The sequence below is a fragment of the Protomyctophum parallelum genome, assembly GCF_964188405.1.
Source record: "Protomyctophum parallelum genome assembly, chromosome: 11".
In the NCBI taxonomy this organism is placed as follows: domain Eukaryota; kingdom Metazoa; phylum Chordata; class Actinopteri; order Myctophiformes; family Myctophidae; genus Protomyctophum; species Protomyctophum parallelum.
This window is the reverse complement of record NC_139707.1, coordinates 13,722,311-13,737,171: the sequence shown is the minus strand read 5'-3', so window position 1 is coordinate 13,737,171 and position 14,861 is coordinate 13,722,311. Positions and strand designations below refer to the sequence as shown.

Here is a 14,861-nt window from a genome sequence, read left to right as displayed (position 1 = left end):
CAACTTTCAACCGAGACTCATGTCAGCTTTGTCATGGATGTGTGCCCAATGCCCATCCCTTGTATAATAACATATCCATGGTAGTATAGAGAACAGTTTAACCAATATTCTGACAGCAAGTCTTGTGAAGATTGTTGCATAAGCCCTACAGTTCCATGATATGGAAATGCTGGGTATCAGTACAAAAACTCCACTGCAATAATGACAAGTCATATTCAAATGAAATGTCCTATTCATATATAGTTGATACTAAACACAATTGTACCCCTCAATGTTTGTCTTAAAAGATGGATGGCGTACATACACAGTGTCCGATGGCGATGCTTGGTAATGATCTCACACAACAGGGACACCAAGTAGCAGGACCGTCAACATCTGTTGATTATCACAGCATTATGCTAATCCTTGCTGAGGGGCGGTTGTGATACAGCTGACAATAATGCATGCCAATGAATAGCTCTGTTAAATATTTAACACCTCTCTCATGTCATCAATTTCAGGAAATATTTTACTATAAGGCTAAATCTCTCTGCCTCAAAATAGGCACACACACACACACACACACACACACACACACACACACACACACACACGCACGCACGCACGCACGCACGCACACACACATCATTCCACCACAGACCAGCATACTTCATGTGTGTAACTGAGAGGCACAACTCTTTTTATCCTGTGCTAAAAGGACCGCCATCATCTCAATCATTATTTGTATGACATTTCCCCCAACAGAAACTCATGTGGATCCAAGTGTCTATATTCAACACAGACCGTGCATCCTGTGTCCATACACACCATACATGGTATACTACAAGTATACCGTATACTATGTCCAGCTGGGCCTGCCTGGCTGACATCTCACAATGGATGTCCTTTCCATTTCCATCAACAACACCCGAACTCCTGCTCAAACTGCCAAGAACCTGAGAGTGGCCGGGATGGTCAGCAGGACCATCCGGTCTCCAGGCCTCAGTCATCTCCAGAACCATTGCAAGAACTGCCTCCTTATTGGCCTCGCAGCATGCTCATTGAAGCCCCTCCAAATGACGCAGAATGCTGCAGCATGCTTGGTCTTCAACCTAGCAAAATGTTCACGTCACCCCACTCCTGCATTTCCTTCACTGGCTTCTGGTTGCTTCCCGTTACCTCCAGGACATGATCTACCCCTAAACCACTTCCTGCTCACATATAACTGTAGCTAACCCCCCCCTCCTTTGACACGCTGACCAATGCTCCGAGCATCCTAGACGTTTCTCCCTCCTGTCCTGGCGCCCAAGTTGTGGAATGACCTGCTCTGATCTCCCCTCCCCTCCTGTGGTAACTGCAGACTCACTCCACATTTTCCACTGAAAACGTACCTCTTGCCCAGGCGGTGGCCTAACCGACTGGGCACACGACTGGTAATCCAGTCGCAGTGTGCCGCGGGTTCGACTCCCAAGCCCGACACGGCCTTTACTGCATGTCTTCCCCCATCTCTCTCCCGTTTCCTGTCAGCCTACTGTCTGTCCCTTCAAAAAAACAATAAAAGGCGTAAGCCGCAAAAAAAATCTTAAAAAAATAAAATAACGTACCTCTTCAGACTTCACCTCACCCAGTAGCACTTCTCTCTCTGTGTATCCCTTCTTGATGCTAGTTATACTATGCAGTAATAATAAAATGAAAAACACTTATAATAACATTCTGGATATTTGTATTCTAGTTTTGTGATAATAATTTTGGAATGATGTGCAAACCACCTATCTGTCTCTCATTATTTATGCCTTGGATTTAACCCAGCACCCACTGTCGATGTGCGTATAACGCTCCACCACCGTGACCTCTCTGTTTTACCATAATAAATAATGTGGTAGCCTATTAATATAATTGCTATAAGATACTAGTACAGTACATTGCAATAAAATACTCCTACAGTAATATGTATATTCAGTGAGTTTAACATACTAACGCATAAATAAATAAAGACGTAAAATTACCATCATACCTCAATCTCTAATGACTCTTTACCCAATCAATTAATGTATATGTAGAAACAAGCTTTGTCGATCTCTTTGTAGATTTTTGCAACAATAAGCAAACAAACAGAATATACATAAGAGTATATAAAATCTATATTAAACTAGAACTGCACTCTGTCGAGTGCCTACTTGCTTGCTTGCAAGCAGAGCGTGCAAGTACTGCAGACCGCTACAAACTTTCAAATCTCATCCTCTCTGTGAAAGAACGTTTGCAATATTGAACTAGATAAAGTGCCAATCGGCACAGGTCTCCACCAGGGCAGGTCAGGTTGTGGCCTCCTGGTGGCGCTATAACAGGCCGTTGAGGAACATTTGGGGCAGAGGTTCGTCGTTGGCATCCAGGGAGTATGTGTGCAAAGTTTGGCATGGATCGGGCCAACGGTGCCGGAGATTAGCTGATAACGGACATGTGTTTTGCCTAAATTGGCCTCATAGTGGCACTATAACAGGCCGTTGAGGAATATTTGGGTCAGAGGTTCGTCGTTGGCATCCAGGGAGTGTGTGTGCAAAGTTTGGCATGGATCGGGCCAACGGTGCCGGAGATTAGCTGATAACGGACAGACGGAAGGACGGACGGACACACGGACGGAAGGACACACGGACGGACAGAGTGCAAAACATACTCTCCCCCTAGGCCTTCGGCCTGGTGGAGACAATTATTAGGTTTAGCTATTTGCTATGTACCTTGCTTCTGGAGGAATAAAAGTGGTATTTTGAAGTATGGTAAAATCTTCTATCTATAAAGGAAATCGTAAACCAATTATACCCTGGCATTGGTACATACTGTATCTTCATCACGTCATGGGACATACGCTTCGTAGCATGACGGAAAACATACCTGCACGGTCTGCTTCCATATGTCCCGTGCCAGCATATGACGTAATGATTACTTATGCCTGTTATGGCAGTGGTGTTGGATTACATACATGTACACATAGGGGCATTACCTTTAGTCCACCCGACACTGAAACATGTCATCATTACGTCACCATCGATAACCAATTACACCCTGGCATTGGTACATATCTTCATCACGTCATGGGACATATGCTTCGTAGCATGACGGAAAACAGACCTGCACACGGTCTGCTTCCGTATGTCCCGTGCCAGCATATGACGTCATATCATAATGCTGCTAAGGGACATACGCATCGTAGCACCTGTCTGATAACATTACTTGCACGCTCTGCTTGCGCAAGTAAATATGATTTACACAGATACACAAACACAGACAAGCCCCGATCCTATAATACACAATAGGACATAGACAATACACAGGAAGAGATTAAATAAATACAGTTTTCATGTTTTCATCACTCACTATAAAACATTTAATTAAAATTAAAATCATGAGCTAGGATACCTATTGCCTGGCTTCGACGTAATCAAAAAAGGTTTATTCTGTTCTATTCTATTTTAATATACAATATCATTATTTGATTATATGAAAAATGTTGTATAACATGATTATTGATGTCCTATAATATATATAGAATATAAAAAATAAAAATATATAAACCATGTAATTACTGTGTATTACAAATGGAGTTGGAACAACAAAGGTTCGGGAGGTTTGGCCAAGCAGAAGACAACCCACCTGCCTGCCATCTCCTCCCTTGCCAACCAATACTCCACCCTTGCCAACCATACTACCACTCACCCACTTCCAACTAGCTGGCCACTCCTACGTCGCCCATTACCGTGGGTACTTAAACTCAACTGACAAAAAATGCCCTGTGCCAGTTTCTTGTAAACACGCACACCCTAACGTTACCAGAGACAAATCTTAGCATTTTTCCTCTGCCACCAAGCCAGCCTAACAAGCAACTACTATCATGTCTGACCGAGGACTCGCGGTGCCCGATCTTAACATGTTGCTCTTCGCACACGCCGAGGAGAACGAAGACATGTTCGGTACTCACCAGGACGATCCGAATGCCGTGCCCGACACGCCACCGAGCCAGCACGGCTCCAGGTCAGCAGCCGTGGCACCTCCTCGTCCCGCCGCGTCCGATCTCAACCGGACACCCCGGGAGTTTCGCGGGGATTCATCTCCCTCCCCAGCTCTCCAGCAACATCGCCGCGGCGCCTCCTCGCGCGGTACGAATGACTCAGCGCCGACGTTAATGTCGGATTGGACCGTCGTCGGACTCCAGCGTGCACTCACCGCCAAAGGGATACCATTCACCAGAACCGCCAGAAAACAAAGCCTCTTCAACCTCCTCACCACCACCCGCACCGGCCAACGCAGCAACAGCAACAGCACCACAACATCACCACCAGCCGTCGCAGGTCCGTCGCGCCGACACGACGTCACGCGCCCAGGACAAGACCAACAGGCGCCTGCTCGGCCGAGAGGCGGCGTTGTTGCGCGGCAGGCAGCTCCGCCACGTCGCGGGACAAGGAAGGCCGCCACACAACATCCCGCAGCCACCGTAACCTTCCAGAGGCAGCCGTTTTCACCAGACATTCACCCTCTCCACCCCCCCCCCCCCCCCCTGAAGGAGCTCCAGCCACCTCAGCTCTCTCCACCCCCCACACGGCCAGCGTTTTCCATCTACCTCACACCTCCCCATCACTATATCCTCCTGGTTCTTTCCCCCATGCCCAACCCGTTCCTCCCCCCCATTTCCAGCAGGCAGCAGCACCCCACCTCCACCCCCCCTTTCAGTACAATTATCAAGCCCCATCCCCCCTAGGTTTCCCCCCAGCCATCCCAGGTTTTCCCCCAGCAGCACCTAGCGCCCCACACACCAATGTGTCTTCTCTCCCCCCCCACCCAGCGTTCCCCACCGCCCCCCCCCCCCTCCTTCTCCCTCTTCACAGCAACGCCAGCACCCATCCCGCCATCCGCCATCGCTCTCAACGCCCCCATGGTCCCCTCACACCTCCGTTCACAGATCTTACAAGGTACGGACATCGACCTCTCATCCCTCATACGCCCCTCCGCCAGCACAGCCCAACACCGGTCAGTAGATCTCGGAGGAATCGCCATCACCCTCCGAGATCTCTCCCCATCCACTTCCGCCGTCCTCACACCCACAGAGTTTGTACTAGCATTCTCAATATACAGAGACATTCTATGCACCTCATTCCCCTCCCGCCGCCAAGAACTGGACGATCATCTTTACATCTGCATGGACCTTTGCACACGGTTCGGAGGCAGCTTGTTTTATGAGTATCACCGTCAATTCTCCGCCAGGGCCGCCTCCAGACTACAACACTTCAACACCACCACCTACTGGGGCTCCCTCGAGCTGGAGTTATACTGCAGGATTTTTGCCGGTAAAACCTCTGAATCATGCAGTCTCTGCAACTGCCCCACTCATCCCACCACCCACTGCACCTTCAGAGCTCCAGAGCCCCGCCCCCACGCCGCACACCAAACCAGCTACGTCCCCCCCCCCCTACTGAGCGTCACCACCTCCAGCAAGGTCTTCCCCACCTCCTCCAAGGCCAAAGACAGGCGCGGCCGCCCGCTCGTCTTTGTCGGCACCAAAGTACTCTGCAACAACTTTAATGAAAGAGGCTGCGACCTGTCCACATGCCGCAACCTCCACATCTGTACCTTCTGCGGCGGCCCCCACTCCCGTCCCAACTGCACCGATAAACAGGCCAAACGCCCATCCACCAGTTGACTGTCCAAGCACCTCAGCACCCCCATCATCATCCCGGAACTAGCCAAAGAACTCACCAACCACCCCAACCCCACCTTCATCCGTTTCTTCCTAGACGGACTCAACTATGGTTTCTCCCCCGGACTCATCACCCTACCCTCCTCCAACCACACCTGCGACAACCTCCTGTCCGCCACCACCGACCCGGCGACCGTTCTTTCCCTCCTCCATAAGGAGGTCAAGAACGGCTTCATGATCGGCCCCTTCCCCTCCCCCCCCTTCCCCACATTCCGCATCAGCCCCATCGGGGTAGCCACCCGCAAATACTCCGGCAAGAAACGCCTCATCATCGACCTCTCATCACCCCACGGCACCCACATTCCCAGCATCAACAGCCTCATCCCCAGCGACGAATTTTCCCTACAATACGCCACAGTCGAACACGCCATCAACCTCATCCGTCTCGCCGGCCGCAACGCCTGGCTGTCCAAAGCCGACATCACCGCTGCTTTCAAGGTCCTGCCACTCCACCCAGACTCCTGGCCTCTGTTCGGCGTCCGCTGGGACAACGTATACTACTTTGCCGTCCGCCTAACTTTTGGTTGCAAGAGCAGCCCAAAACTATTCGACAACCTCTCCGAACTCCTCTGCTGGATACTCATCAACAACTACAAACTCCCATACCTGGTCCACCTCCTCGATGACTTCCTCACAGTCGACCCCCCCTCAGCACCACCAGCAAGAAGCCTCACCACCCTCAAGTCCGTCTTCCACCGCCTTGGAATCCCCCTCGCAGCAGAAAAAACCGAAGGCCCACTCACCTCCATAGAATTCCTCGGCATCACCCTCAACTCCGTCACTTTCCAAGCCTCACTCCCCCCAGACAAGCTCAACCGCATCCTACTCCTCATCGCCGAACACCTCGCCGCCCCGCAGTGCACCAAGCAGCAGCTCCTCTCACTCCTCGGCCACTTCAACTACGCCATCCGCATCATCCCCCAAGGCCGTTCCTTCATCTCCCACCTCCTCCTACTGGCATCCACAGTCCCCTCGCTCCACCACCAAGTCATTTTCTCTCCTGAGTGCCTCTCCGAGCTGAGGATGTGGCACCAGCTCCTGACCCACTGGAATGGCATCTCATTTTTCTATCAGGACTTTGTGACTTCACCAGAAGACCTACAGCTATTCACCGACGCAGCACCTTCCATCGGATACGGAGGGTACTTCGGTGGTCGGTGGTTCGCCGCAGAGTGGCCCCAGGCGTTGCTGGCCCAGTCAGCCAGCGACGTCCACTCTTCCGCGCTCTACGAGCTGTACCCAGTGGTCGTGGCGGCTTCCCTCTGGGGGTCAGAGTGGGCCAGCAGATCAATCTTGATCCACTCCGACAACCTCTCCACCGTGCACATCATAAACAAAGGCAGATCATCTTCACTCCCCATCATGGCCCTCCTCCGCAGACTCACCTGGATTACAGTCACAAACAATTTCATCCTCCGCGCAGCACACATCCCCGGTCATAAAAATGCAATCGCTGACTCCCTTTCCCGTTTTGCATTTCAGAAATTCAGGAGCTTGGCGCCAGAAGCCGACCCAACACCAACCCCAGTTCCACCCTTTTCGGAGATGACCTTCCCCTGAACCACCCACTCCACCACCTCCTCACCCAATCCCGGCACATGGTCCTGCAAGGCATCGCCCCATCCACCCTCTCCTCCTATTGGACAGCCTGGAAGAACTTCCGATCCTTCCACACCCTCTTCCGTGTCCACTTCCCATCCTCGGACCTCATCACCCTCTCCTCCTACATCAGCCACCTCCATTCCTCAGCCACAAGGTCAGCAACCATCCGAGTCTACCTGTGCGGCATCAACTTCTTCACCAAACTCATCACCGGCTCCCCTCATCCATCCATCCAACACCCCCAGATCACCCTGCTACTCAAAGGTTTCCAGAGGATCGAGCCAAAACTCCCCCCCCAACGCCAACCCCTCACAGCCGAAATCCTAACAAGCTGCATCCACGTCCTCCGCACCGGCTACTCAGACCCCCACACCGACGCCACGCTCGAGGCCATGTTTCTTTTAGCCTTTTTGGGTTCCTGAGAAGCTCCGAGTTCACCTCCTCCAACTCCAGGTTCGACCCGGCTCTCCACCCCAGGCTGGTCGATCTAACCACCCACAGCGCTTCCTCCCTCATCTTCACCATCAAGCACAGCAAAACGGACCAGTTCGGTAAAACCACTCCCATCTTCCTCTACAAACTCAACACCTTCCTCAGCCCATACGAGCCCCTCTTAAACCACACTCTCCACCGACGCGCCCAGCACGCAACACCATCAGATCCCCTCTTCGTTACAAGCAGAGGTTCAGTCGCTACCCGAACCTGGTTCCACTCCCACCTCCGCCTGGTCCTCACCAAAGCGGGTTTCTCTCCAGAACACTTCTCCGGCCACTCCTTCAGAATCGGAGCAGCATCCACGGCTTCGAGCAAGGGAGTTCCAGACCACGTCATACAAATCCTCGGCCGGTGGTCGTCGCAAGCCTACCACGGCTATATCCGCACCAACGTCCAGGACCTGCACAACGCCCAGCGATCCATGGTCTCGTAATCTAAGCGGTAAGATACTTTTGGGGTTCTACTATACCACTCAGGCTCTCGCCTCGACCCCTAAGCCAAGTATCTGGGTCCGCCCCCTCGAACCTGACCACACTGCTTCAGTACCATATATTTATTTAAGCCTTGGTCGTTTATGTCGTGCGTAATCTGTGCTTCGCACTCAGCACACCCATGGACGACCTTGCTGCTTCCCTATGTATTCCATGCCTGGTCGTTTATACTGCGCGTCCCATGCTCGCATGTGGAGCGCACTCATAGACGATCATGCTGCTTCACTACGTATTCCAAGCCTTGGCCGTCCATGTTGTGCGTAATCTGTGCTTCGCACTCTATGCACCCATGGACGACCATGCTGCCTCACTATGTATTCCATGCCTGGTCGTTTATACTGCGCGTCCCATGCTTCGCATGTCAGAGCGCACTCATAGACGATCATGCTGGCCCACCATGTTGTATGCCATGGATGTTTATGTTGTGCGTCTCATGCCGCGCATGATGCGCTCCCATAGACAACCATACCCCGTATTCTTACTTCATGCAATGGCATTGTGACAGCAATGACCATCCTCCACCCTTGTTCAATAAACCATCTTAAAGGGTTCCCATGTCTGATGTTTGGTCTTTCCTAGTGAAATGGAGTTGGAACAACAAAGGTTCGGGAGGTTTGGCCAAGCAGAAGACAACCCACCTGCCTGCCATCTCCTCCCTTGCCAACCAATACTCCACCCTTGCCAACCATACTACCACTCACCCACTTCCAACTAGCTGGCCACTCCTACGTCGCCCATTACCGTGGGTACTTAAACTCAACTGACAAAAAATGCCCTGTGCCAGTTTCTTGTAACCCACCCTCCCTCCCTTCTCTATACTCTGCAGGTTCCAGAAGGGGGTTCTACTATACCACTCAGGCTCTCGCCTCGACCCCTAAGCCAAGTATCTGGGTCCGCCCCCTCGAACCTGACCACACTGCTTCAGTACCATATATTTATTTAAGCCTTGGTCGTTTATGTCGTGCGTAATCTGTGCTTCGCACTCAGCACACCCATGGACGACCTTGCTGCTTCCCTATGTATTCCATGCCTGGTCGTTTATACTGCGCGTCCCATGCTCGCATGTGGAGCGCACTCATAGACGATCATGCTGCTTCACTACGTATTCCAAGCCTTGGCCGTCCATGTTGTGCGTAATCTGTGCTTCGCACTCTATGCACCCATGGACGACCATGCTGCCTCACTATGTATTCCATGCCTGGTCGTTTATACTGCGCGTCCCATGCTTCGCATGTCAGAGCGCACTCATAGACGATCATGCTGGCCCACCATGTTGTATGCCATGGATGTTTATGTTGTGCGTCTCATGCCGCGCATGATGCGCTCCCATAGACAACCATACCCCGTATTCTTACTTCATGCAATGGCATTGTGACAGCAATGACCATCCTCCACCCTTGTTCAATAAACCATCTTAAAGGGTTCCCATGTCTGATGTTTGGTCTTTCCTAGTGAATTAGCTATAATGGTTTATGTTCTGCAGGCTACAAGTGGCTGAACCTTTGGTATTCAAATATATTAGTTCACCAACTTGCTCAAAAGCATGAACATACTATAGCAACTTTATGTCTGCATGTATGGGGATGCCCAGATGACAAATCCATTGATTTTACCAGGAGCTGTTAGACTCTACAGAGCACAGACAGACAGAACTTATATGGAAAATGTATAGAATTGCTTACACTTAGGTGTCATACACCACTTGTCACATATTCAGTGCCAGTCAGACTGTGAAATCAATACCTTGCAATCAGTCCAAGCAGTGAGCCCGCTGTGACACCAGCATTAATCTCTCTGCAGTCACTCGGCTGAGACTGCAATGGAATCTTAAGGGACTTGCGTTGTCTCCACAGGCCATGCATGCAAAGATATGGCAGGAATGATAAATATACCAACTACAATGCTAACCTTGCTGCTTGCCATAGAAATTACAATGTGGCTCCTTGTTATTTTTGTAATTTATCTCTTCGGCATCAGAATAGAAATGTAGTTATGAGCTGGCAAAGGTGTGACGGCTTTCAGACAATAGAGGTCCAGATGAATAATGTATTCATGATTTGTGATTCACACTTCATGGTTAACAAGCTGTGCATGTAATATGTGATTAAGCTCATCAAAGTGATTCCGTTTTGGCTTGTTGTATAAATTGCATGTGCATGAGCTGATTGTAAAATAAAAACGGCAAGAAATATTACCACAGTTGATCACCACTGGACTGTCTGGGAGTTGTAAAGAGCAGATAACTCCTTCATTATGCTGCTGATTGGTACTGTATAGTAACAAGTTAACACTAGTACACTACATGACAAATTCAAGGATGTGTCAGAGGATTCTAGATAGAAGACCAGGAATGTCGATGTCAATGGAGAGGAGAAAGCCTCAGACAACCTTCAGACAGACGGACTATAGACTATATACAACAGCATTTGATTTGAAAATTTTCTGAGAACCAGCAGTTACCTAACACTGATTGACAATACAAATAAGTGGAAAGTGTTTAATCTAATGTTCAACTGTCTGTATTTTCCAGGCAATTGCCATGCAATGTTTTGTGTAGAGTGAGCATTACTACATTTTTATTTGCATCTGACAGTCTTAACTTAGATGGCTGTAATCCTAGAATAAACATCCTAGGACAAACAGACAGAACAAAATAAATAATAGATATGATTTGAATGACTTTTCTCCATAAACCTAACCACACTTTTGACAGCAGGTCTATCCACACATTTGGTGTCCCCCCATGACCCAAATGTACAAAGATATCCTACTATAAATGCTCCACATCTCTGTGTGTGTGCGTGTGTGCGTACGTACGTGTGTGCGTCTCGGGCACATGACCGTGCACTTGAACTTGACTGTGATTTACGTCATGGGCCCCGATGGTGTTAAAATAAGTGTTGAATAGATCTATATAGTAAACATTGCTATAGAGTGTTTGCTCAATAACCTTGAGCGTTACTTTCGCCAAATCCCGCTAATCCTCACTACAGCGTATATTGTGCCCAGGGTGCTTAAATCCTCAGTTCCTTTTGGTCCTTCATGTGATAAGTCAAGTATAGGTGTTCTGTACAGTCCTGTTCCTGTTCCATGTTCTGGAGATCTGTGCATTCGACCTGTTGTACCTCTGACTCTGTCTCTTCTGCATTTTGGGTCCTACGTCTGAGTCTCACCGTGACAGTATGATCTCGTCAAAGGTTGTAACTTGTGACTGCTGCAAGCCAATTCAACCATTAGCGACTTTAAAATGTTGAGCTTGCTTGTATGATAATCAATCACTTGAATGGTCATAACATCGGTAGTGCAGTGTCCACATGTGACTCATGATGATAGCTAGCAAGACTGTTTGACAACCTGACGGCTCCATCCACGCCTTACACACGTAACACACATACACACACACTATATGAAAATAATGTGTGTCTCTCTCTCTCTCTCACACACACACACACACACACACACACACACACACACACACACACACACACACACACACACACACACACACACACACACACACACACACACACACACACACACACACACACACAGCAAAATTGGAACACACACAGAAAAAGGTGTATTATAAAAGTCATAAATCAAACATACCTAGAAACAGGATGGTCTGCTTCCTGGCCATCTTGACCTTTGAACTTTCATTGCTGGCCCCCCCGGCCCCCATGGATCTTCTCAGGACCAAGATCATGGCCCGGCACATGACGGCCACGCAGACCAGCACCACCATGTAGACGATGAACGCCGAGAAGATGCTGACCCTGTACATGACCCAGTGCTCCCTCAGGTTGGTGCAGAAGGTCAGGTTCTGAGCGGGCCTGTCGTCCCGAAGTGGGACGTGTCCCTCGGTCCCCGTGGCCACCAGCAGCGGCAGCGCCACAGCCACGGAGGCCAGCCAGGCGAAGGCGATGAGGCAGGAGGTCCGCCTGCCCGTCAGGGCCTTGAAGTTGAACGGGTGGCAGATGGCCGTGTAGCGCTCGAAGCTCAGAGTGGCCACGTTGAGGATGGTGGCATAGCTGCAGGCCTCGAACAGGAAGTTGTAGATCTTGCAGGAGGCGTCGCCCGAGGCGGTGGTGAAGGGGAACCAGGTGGCGCTGTAGAGCTCCACAGGCATGCCGATGAGGAGCACCAACAGGTCGGAGCACGCCAGGCTCACCATGTGGTCCGTCACGTTCTTCTGCAGGTAGCCATTGCACCGGAGCACCTGCGTCACCCGGATGGTCACGGCATTACCCAAGATTCCCGTCACCAGGATGAGGCTGTAGAGAACGGTAAGGAAGACTTTGACAGAGAAGTTGGATTCCAGCTCATGCCAGTTCTTTTCCTCTGCTATCTCTGCGTCTTCAAAGTTCATGGCGGCCAACTGGTGAGCTCAGATTTTCCCCTATCGATTTATCTCTCTCTCTCTTTCTCTCTCTCTCTCTCTCTCTCTCTCTCTCTCTCTTTACCTTATCAGTTCCACAGGGCTCAGTGTCCCTGTGAACAGGCCAGCGAGAGGAGTCAAAATCCACAGGCGAGAAATCCTTCGAGATAAAAAGCCATATATCGAACTCTGATGGAGGCAGGTATTCCCAGTGGCTGGGAAACATTCAATCACCAATGGATATATCGCCCCATGATTCTCCTGTTTCAAGTTTAAAGGTCTCAAGTTTTCCCAGAGAGAATGTTCACCGTCCTCAGTAGCACTTCAAAGGTCAGTATACAGCAATGTGATTACCAGGTCTGCATGTCTTCCACAAGCGTTTTGGATCACTGATGACCCTCTCAGATCCTGGTACAACGACAAGTGGATTCACATTCACTGCACATGTCCAGTACAGCCCTACACCGATTTCCTACACCCTCCCTCCAACGTGAGCAGGCCAGTTAAACATTAAACTTTTAGAGAGAGAGAGAGAGAGAGAGAGAGAGAGAGAGAGAGAGAGACGGGGGGAGGGCGTGTGTGAGTGCTCAGGGCAGATTTCCCTTATCAGGGTAGATAAATAACTCACTTTGATATAAGCTCTTGCTTAACCGTACTCTGCTTTAGTGCAGAGATTAAACACGACATGTACAGAATATGCAAAAAGTAATAACTGTTACTTATAGGCTACTGTAGCACCTTTCAAAACCAACTAGGGTTACAAAGTAATAACTGAAATAAAAAAGGTTATTAAAGATAGATAGAGAGCTGAAGCAGAATAGTCAAGTATAAAGTTCATAGACAACCAAAACAATACCCAATCGTCATCAGCTGTTTTTCAAACCACTGCACTTGGTGAAACTGAAAGTGACACTTATTACTATAGTAAGACGCCTGAGGGCGAGAAGCGACCTCGCCCTTTGCACGCATCCGCCTCGTTGGCGGCAGACTGCTGGGCGAGCGCTGGCGCTTTGGCATGGGGGGGTCAGATCAACATGGAATTAATTCTGTACTTCCCATATAAGGAGCATGTCTTGAGTGTACAGGGTTTGATGAGGTCAGATCAACATATGGAATGTCAGAACAGGTCATCTCCATACAGTATATAGAAATCTAAGGGTGGTAGCGGGGACATTCTCTTGAGTGTACAGGGTTTGATGAGGGCCGGTTGAGAATTCTAGTTTTCGCCGGCTGCCGGTTGCGGCTGCACTAATAACTTTGGGGCAGGCCCGTCTAGAGTTTGAATGGACAGGTACTGTACAAGTCAAAAGGGAGACATCGAAGAGGAATGATGGATGGGGAAGGATCAACATATGGAATGTCAGAACAGGTTCTGACATGGAGATCTAAGGGTTTGAGGTTTGAGGTCAGATGAGTTGTTGGCCAATATTGATGACATCAGGGATCTCCATATATGGGCTTAACTGTGACAGCAAGTCACATTTACTGTATATCCATCCCTGATGATGCCACGTGATGTCACAATGACCTGGGCACCATTTATGGGGGCTGATGTCACGTGTGTCACGATGACCTGGGCACCGGGTTGTCTGGGGTGACCAGGGGGCTGATGTCAGGTGATGTCACGATGACCTGGGGGCTCGTGATCGAGTGACAGGGATTTGAGTTAGGTGTCGTGATAGAGTGACAGGGATTGTGGGTTAGGTCACAAAAACGCAAGGTTTCATGTAGTTTGATTACTTGCGCAAGCAGATGGTGCAAGTAATGTTATCAGTCAGGTGCTACGATGTGTATATGTCCCTTAGCAGCATATGATATGAGGTCATATGCTGGCACGAAGCAGACCGTGCAGGTATGATTTCCGTCATGCTACGAAGCGTATGTCCCATGACGTGATGAAGATATGTACCAATGTCCCTTAGCAGCAAAGTATATGACGTCATATGCTGGCACGGGACATACGGAAGCAGACCGTGCAGGTATGTTTTCCGCGTATGTCCCATGACGTGATGAAGATATGTAGGTACCAATGCCAGGGTATAATTGGTTATCGATGGTGACGTAACGATGACATGTTTCAGTGTCGGGTGGACTAAAGGTAATGCCCCTATGTATACATGTATGGAATCTGACACCACTGCCATAACGGGCATAAGTAATCATCATTACCATA

The 14,861-nt window shown here is 49.7% G+C and overlaps 1 protein-coding gene across 1 annotated transcript in view; it reads right to left on the bottom strand.

Annotated features, from left to right (window-relative positions):
* The window catches only part of gpr39 (G protein-coupled receptor 39), a gene marked incomplete at both ends in the record, with an annotated part of 32,123 nt that extends 19,444 nt beyond the window's left edge, over window positions 1-12,679 (bottom strand). The window contains one exon of the mRNA XM_083776691.1: window positions 11,920-12,679. Within this exon, the coding sequence (XP_083632817.1) occupies window positions 11,920-12,679 (760 nt within the window). The remainder of the gene's footprint in view (window positions 1-11,919) is intronic.
* Between the last annotated feature and the right edge of the window lie 2,182 nt (window positions 12,680-14,861).